Source organism: Belonocnema kinseyi, chromosome 10 (assembly GCF_010883055.1).
Source record: "Belonocnema kinseyi isolate 2016_QV_RU_SX_M_011 chromosome 10, B_treatae_v1, whole genome shotgun sequence".
NCBI lineage: Eukaryota > Metazoa > Arthropoda > Insecta > Hymenoptera > Cynipidae > Belonocnema > Belonocnema kinseyi.
In genome coordinates this window covers 1,047,739-1,055,396 of record NC_046666.1, presented here as the reverse complement: position 1 = coordinate 1,055,396, position 7,658 = coordinate 1,047,739, and the positions used below count along the sequence as shown (strand labels likewise).

At 34.8% G+C, this 7,658-nt stretch overlaps 1 protein-coding gene across 2 annotated transcripts in view; it reads right to left on the bottom strand.

The window, feature by feature from the left end:
• Positions 1-1,878: 1,878 nt before the first annotated feature.
• LOC117181421 (protein prenyltransferase alpha subunit repeat-containing protein 1) overlaps positions 1,879-7,658 on the bottom strand; it is a 9,421-nt gene continuing 3,641 nt past the window's right edge. For both annotated transcript variants that reach the window (XM_033374051.1, XM_033374050.1), the window contains 2 exons: positions 3,395-4,122; positions 1,879-3,261 (listed from right to left, as the gene is read on the bottom strand). In XM_033374051.1, coding sequence (XP_033229942.1) covers positions 2,783-3,261; positions 3,395-4,122 — 1,207 coding nt within the window. In that variant the 3' untranslated portion in view covers positions 1,879-2,782. The remainder of the gene's footprint in view (positions 3,262-3,394; positions 4,123-7,658) is intronic.

Sequence of the window (7,658 nt, the reverse complement as noted above, 5' to 3'; positions counted from 1 at the left end):
ATCTAGTCGGGAGTGGTGCTGACTGAAAACAGATGATTTGGAGCGATTCGCGCGCCATCTGTTGGTCATTCTAAGGACTTATTGAACTACCCTCGTAAAATACGATAAAAGATCGATATCGTTTACTACGGGTACATCACTAATACGGGCGAAAAAATCCTCACTATTCAAAGCGTAGGGATCTAACCCACGAAACAAGTTCTGTTATTGTTACAGATCAAAATAAACCAGTGTTCTATAACATTTGTTACAAGATGGTGACATAGCTGTTCTAGAACAAAAAGGTAACATTATTCTAGAACACTGTAACAAAATTGTGATGGAGCTGTTCTAGAACAAAAAAGGTAACAATGTTCTAGAACGCCGTGACAAAATTGTGGGAAAACTGTTCTCGAACTATGTGGCAGCATTTTTCTGTAACAGTTGCTATGGAATTCTTCTAGAACAAACTGATCACAGACGTTCTATAACATTTGTTTCAAGTTTGTTCTAGAACTGTACTGTAATAGTGTTATATCGAAGTTCTAGAACCCGGTTGCAAGTGTGTTCTAGAACCCTGTTACAAGTTTCTTCTATAACGAATTAGAGACAAAAATAAATAACTGTTTTAGAACAGTTTTTTACGTTATTGTTCTAGAATTGACCAATCACAGACGTTCTTTAACATTTGTTCCAAGTTTGTTTTAGAACTTTGCCGTAATATTGTTATATCGAAGTTCTAGAACCCTGTTAAAAGTGTGTTCTAGAAAATGTTATGTTATTGTTCTAGAACTCACCAATCACAGACGTTCTATAACTGTTGTTCCTAGTTTGTTCTAGAACAGATCGGTTATCACAGCGTTCTAGATCTGTTACAGATTTGTTACGCAACATGTTTAATTGAGTTCTAGATTTGTTCTAGAAATGTTACAGATAGATTGTCACAGCTCAGCGTTCTCGACCTGTTACAGATTTGTTATACAACATTTGTAATTGAGTTCTAGAATTGTTCTCGAAATGTTACAGATCGGTTGTCACAGAGTTCTAGATCTGTTACAGAATTGTAACATAAGACTGGCAACCGAGTTCTACAGTTATTCTAGAAATGTTACACATCGTATTTCACAGCGTACTAGAACTGTTACAGAATTATTCTGGCGTATGGGGCATGACATAGTTACTCGCACGTTCTTAACTTGTTACTAACTTGTTCTAGAACAAGTTCTTTCGTGTTTTAGAACAGTTACAGATCTGTTCTGTAACCATGTTTGCTGAGAAAGTGTCAATTGCACTTAGTTTATCGCCATAACGGGCCTTCACTTCACTACATAAACTCAAAAAGTATCCACTAGACATTTTTAATTTGCTAAAAAACACAATTCTTTAATTAAGATATCACACGCGACGCAATATAGCAAATGCTTTGTTATTCCAGAGATGTTCGGCTATTTTGAAATGACGTCACAGGTGGAAATACTCAATAGGATGATAAAAAAAGGAGTAACAAAATTTAGATTGGGAAACGAGGTAAAGGAAGCGATGTATTGTGAAGACAAGGGAAACAGAAATTGCAGAATCGGAACGATGTGGGTAAGGAATGAAATATAAAGAAAGCTGATAAAAGAATGAGGTAAAGATGTTATGATAGGAAGGATTGGGTGAGTGTATGATAGAATTGCGAAGAGGCGTCTAGAGAAATAAATGAGATAAAATGAAATAGCGACTATCAAAAATAGCACGGTTCAGGTTCAAGGGTTCAAAATTATCTTTAGAAATCCCAAAGCCACATATCGAAAAATTGAAAAAAATAAAATAAAAACGGTAAATGAGGTACTTTCACAGATCCTTCAGGTGAAAATTAAGTCCCATTTTCAAAACGTTTGTTTTATTGACTATGAGTATCTCTCCTTCAACTTCTACTTTATTGACAAACATTATTCTAATCAAATACTTCGATTAGTGGGGCGGAGGAGTCGTTGACTATCTACAAATATTTATAATTGAAATATAAGTAGATAGGGTTCGGTTCTGGAAACAAGTTCCTACCGTATCGACTTCGAGAGCATTCGAAAGTTTTTGAGGTTCATGTGCGTTCTAAGTTTCTAGAATCTTCTTAGAGTTCCGAACTTATAAAATTATTTTGCGCAATTGCGAGAAACAAATTTTGCGTGAAGAGTTTCAGATTATTTATTAATTTCATTGGACATTCACAAGATATTTTTATATTTCCTTGCATCTTCAACTGCGTTATATAGTTTTATTACACCATCGGGACTTTTGAAAAGATTCTAAAAACTTATCACGGGCATGAACCGCAGAAGCTTTCAAACAATCTCCATTGCGAGAAATAAATTTTGCGTAAAGAGCTTCAGATTATTTATCAATTCCACTAAATATTTACAAGATAGTTTTATTTATCCTTGAATTTTCAATTGCGTTATGTAGTTTTATTTTATCACTGGGACTGTTTGAGAAGATTCTAGAAACTTAGCATGGAAATGAACCGCAGAAGCTTTCCAACAACCGCAATAGCGAAAAACAAATTTTACCTAAAGAGCTTCAGATTATTTATCAACTCTACTAAAAATTTACAAAATATTTTTATTTGTCCTCGCATTTTCAACTGCGTTATATATAGTTTTATTACGTCATCGGGACTCTTTAAGAAAATTCTGGAAACTTATTCAAGAAGTCGATAAGGTAGGAATTCGTATCCAGAAGCGTCCCAGCCTATCTACAAATATAATTCTCGTCACTCGTGTCTAGAAGCTTATTTAAAAATACGACTTTGCGACCTGGCGGCTTAAAGTTCCAAGTCAATGAATTTAAGATACTTGATGAACTTTTCCGCCAATGAGTGCTGATGGTTTCCAGACTTTTTCGCGAGGGCGATGACGTCATGGTTGTGGTTGCGGAACGCCAACTCAAGAAGTCCTTTAGATACTGAGGCACTGTCTACAGTTCTGCTTCTGTTTATTTCTATCCGAGGCCTTATCCCTTGACAGGGGTCAAAATTTTCGGATTTGTAGTAGGAATACTTTTTGTAGGAAGTTTGAAGGGCGAGAAGCGAGTAAGCCAGAAACCTCCGATGGCACCAGAGAGCCTCGTGTCCTGGAAAGGAAATGATGAGGTCCTCGTTTAACATGCATTCTTCTGCCCAGTAGGAGAGATTTATTAAACACTGTTCGTAATCCGAGACCCTTTTTTCATTTTCCGAATCGTGCATCAGGTCCAGGACTTGGTCGCTCGATCCGTCGAACAAGAGAAAGACGTCATTGCAACCTGAAAAAAATTAAAAGATTTAAAGGAAAATTAGTTTAGTCGTTATCTTTCGAGTTATTCAAACCGTTTTGTTGAATCAACTAATTTTCGCAAGAGCAACCTAATTTATATATTTTTTTTTTTTTGATTTTACCTCTCGTGCCAGCTTTGGCAAATTTGAAAACAAGTTCTCGACTTTTAGCAACCCTCTCTGGGGAAGGAGCGCCTTCCTCTCTATTTCGACGATAAAGAAGCAGTTTTTTGAGCAAAAATTGTCTGTAGGCGAACCCACTGTAATCAGACACGTGCCGATTGCACCAGTTACTCGACTCTTCCCATTCTGTCTGAAGAAGAGGGTTGAGATCTTCTGGAGCCAAGGTTTCAAAAAGACCAAGTGCATATTCTCGATGACTCCAGGCGTGGCAATTGTTGGCATATCTATCAGCTGCCATCGCGGCGACTTTGAATTCGTTCCTTAAGATGGAATCGACATTCACCGAATGAGTCGACTCCATAAGTATGAATTTTACCAGCCAACGGCGATAAGCAAAGGCCTCGAAACACTTGGATTTGTAGTAGAGGACTATGCTTGCAAATCCAAGTTCCTGCATTGGATCTAATCTTCCGCTTTTTACGAGTTCGCGTTTCATATTCCAGAAAGTGGATATGTCTGGGTTGAGGAGAAGGACGCCTAGTAGCCATTTTGAAACTGTTCCTGAATCTTCTCTTCTGTGTTTGTTTTGTCGGAGATCTAGAAGCCGGTTGTACGCGTAAGAGAAGAGAGGCTGAACGCTCCAGGAGGCCAGACCCAGGGAGTTTTCGTCATGAAAAACTGGAGATTTGTTTTTGTTATCTTCCGCCGGAATTATCTCGAAACTGACACTGCAATTTGAAAGAAAAGGAATCTTAGTTGTAATTGAAGCCCTTTATCAAAAGAGAACGGACAGGATATGCTACAGTGTACCCTTATAGTATCCCTTCTGTATCATGTAAAAAAAATCTCATAAAATCAGCAAGATGGGCGTTGAATTTGCCATTAGAATGTCACGCAGTAATAGCAATAGTTTTTTGTCAACGTTAAAAATTTCAAAAATGGCATAACTTCTGCTGAAGGTAACTTCAAGCGCATCCATATTCAATTAAGTAGTATGCCACTACTGAAATAAGATGCGCTTGAAGTCGCATTCAGCCTATGTTAATGACAGGTATTATATTTTTCTTGTTTTTTAGCGTTATAAAAAAAAACTATTGCAATTATTCCGTGAGCATCTCACAGAAAATTGAACGTAAAAGTATATTATTAATGTCTAATCATTCACCCAAAAACAGGTGTGCCACAAAAATCTTGAAAGAATTGCTTTGTCGCTGTTCTGCAATGCCGATTGATCAATTTGAATAACTCGAAAAAAGGAATGTTGCCAAATTCAAAACACATGTTTACTGAAATGTTATATTGTTCAAAAACTTTTTGTTAGATTTGGCTAGATGTCTCATATTTTGTAGATCATCAGACACACTAAAAACAAAAGTTTTGTACCCATAAACTTTACAGATTCACGATTTTGTGTATACATGATATTTGGCGGTTGTGTTAACATCTTCTAAACATTCAACAAAATTTGTTGATTAAACTATTAGGGTCGGAAATCACTTCACAATAAATGTGAAATACAACCCCTACTATCGGCGAGAAAATGGTAGGCATCCACCTTTGAAGCTTAACAATTCAGCCAAAAAAATGCCAAAAAAAAATTTCGGGTACACTTGAAAACAGTCAAGTTTAGAGCATTTTTTTGCAAAGGGCAAAATGAAAGATTTTGACCAAATTCATTAGTATGAGGAAAACCGGTGTGAACAAATTGCAGTGAATTTCAGAAATAATTAAAATTGTTGCTTAAAAATATTAAAATGTACAACTAAATTATCTTCAGTTCTAATATTTTTTCACAACCTTAAGATTAATCAATATTTAATAATATTGATTTAGACCAGTAGACAAATAAAATTAACATCTAAAATTATTATCTTTTTAGGTTAATAATTCAAATTTTTCGTTGATTCAAGTGCTTTTACAAATTTTCCGGGACCAGTATTGGATGAAAAGTGAAAAACTACTTTTCGTAGGGTTAATCTTTTGAGCTGAAAATACATCGCTTTGGTTGAAAACTAATATTTTTTAGAAGAAACTTGAACTATTTTGGTCAAAAATTCATTTTTTTGTTGTTGAAAATGCCACTACTTTGTTGAAGGTTTAACTATTTTGTTTCAAATGCGTTTTTCTCGTTGAAGATTAATTTTGTTAATTAAACTTTACATTTACCGATTTTTGGATACAAATTAATAGCTGTCAAACCTGACTTCGAATCAGTCACTTTCGACTAATTCAAATGTAGAGTATAAGAGGTAGAGTCATTTTGTAGATGTATGTCATTTTTTAGTTTTAATCAACTGACATTAATAGACTATCTCGTACTGGTACTTTTTGAATAATTTTGAATCTTTTTTGATAGAAAGAGATAGTGAAAATGGATTCTATCAATCTAAATTTACGTCTATCATTTTCAATATCCTCTATGTATGACCCTTGCTGTGGAAATCTATGTACTATTTGCAATATGTAAACCTCCAAATGCAAAGTGTTGCCGTGAGAATGGTGAAAACTGTGTTTTTCGTGGACAATTAATCTAATATTTATAAAAGTAAGTGATGTTATTTAAAATAACTTCTTCGTATGTTTAATTATGAAACGGCGTCATCATTATGTGCTATAGAGACAAAAGTGCGTGCTTCCAAATTGAAGTGTTGACGTGCGGTGTTTTGATGAAAATGATCATGTGATTTTTGATAATGCTGTCTTCGAATAGTTTAAGCAAGTGAGAGACAGAAGTGATTCAGTATATGGGCCGATTATTCAAGAGAAAGCTCTCCTTTTAAACGAGATGCTCAACGGCCCGCAAACGCTTAAAGTGCGTAAACATGAAAAAAATTTATTTCAACGAATAACAGCAAACTGTGGTCCTCATTTTGGTTAAATATTTAGTGAACCCTTTTATCCGTATTAAAAAGAAAATTTTCAAAAAAAAAAAATTTACCACGCAGTAAAATCCACTGGAAGCTGCTCATAGGTCCCTGTCTGAGAACTCGGATTTTATGTTACCGTCAGCTTGAGAATTTACATTAAATCCAGGTTTGACATAGTTCTACCTCGAATTTTCCCGAAAATGTTCGGGAAGCTACTAACCCTAACATTTCGGGAATTTTCCCTAACATTTTGTAGGGAAAATTTCGGAAGTTTCGGGAATTTTCCCTAACATTTTGTAGGAAAAATTTCGGAAGTTTTGGGAATTTTCCCCAATTTTATGGAACTTCCCCTAACTTTTTGTAGGGAAAATTTCGGAAGTTTCGGAATTTTTGGCCGTGTGTTTTGGGTTTTTTTTTAAATTAATATAGATTTTTTTCTCACATTATTATATTTTAGTCAAGTATATTTACATTAATAACAATAAATTAATTAAGGTAATTGTTTCAGAGAAATGTTTAGGCAAATAGTTGAAATTTAACTATTTTTCCATGAGTTTCACGACAAGCGTAGTTTCTTCAGCTCTTTCATATTTTCTTTTTCTTCCTCTTTTATTTCCCTGAAGAGAATTGATTTTTAAAAGCATCCTGCAACAAAAATAATGTTTGAAGTATAATTGGTCAATCTTGAATTTTTTCGGTCTTAAGGTAGTACTAAAGGGTGAACCTCACACTTTAAAACAAAATATAATAAGTAGCGGTCCTGCGGACTTAAGCTCAAAAATAATTAGTAAAGACAATGTCCGTATCACCGTGCCTTCTCATAAAGCTGAGAAAATAATTTCGGTTGCATCAGCTGCGTGTTTTCAATCGGAATGTAAAGAAAATGCAGTATTTTAAATGTTCCTTGAACGAGCTGGAAAATGGAAACTTTTCGAAAACAGACACCAAAATTTATTTTAAAAAAAATTAATTAATAGACTTACCTTAAAATTTTGGTGTAGATTTTTACTTTGTGCTTTTACTGACGGATGTTGTAAGCTCCAAAACTCAAGGCTCCTTCAAAACACTTCACTCACAACTCACTTAAAAACGGAGAACTGTTCTGTCCAAAGGATCGAAGGTAACTGACCTGAAGGATACATATTTCAGTTTCAATTGTCTATCAGTATCCTGGAAAATTTTTAGTCATTCATACCGTGATTCATTTTCACCCTCAACTTAAGGGCATGTGACACAGCTAAATACCTATATTATCGACCACAGTTTTTCAGTTCACTGAATGTTTTTTTGAACCCGAGAACTTTTTTTGTAAATAAAATATCGAGCTGAAACTTTGGAAAATGTATTAGAGTGCAATAAAGTACGTTTAGGTACTGCATTTTGGTAGAAACTTCACT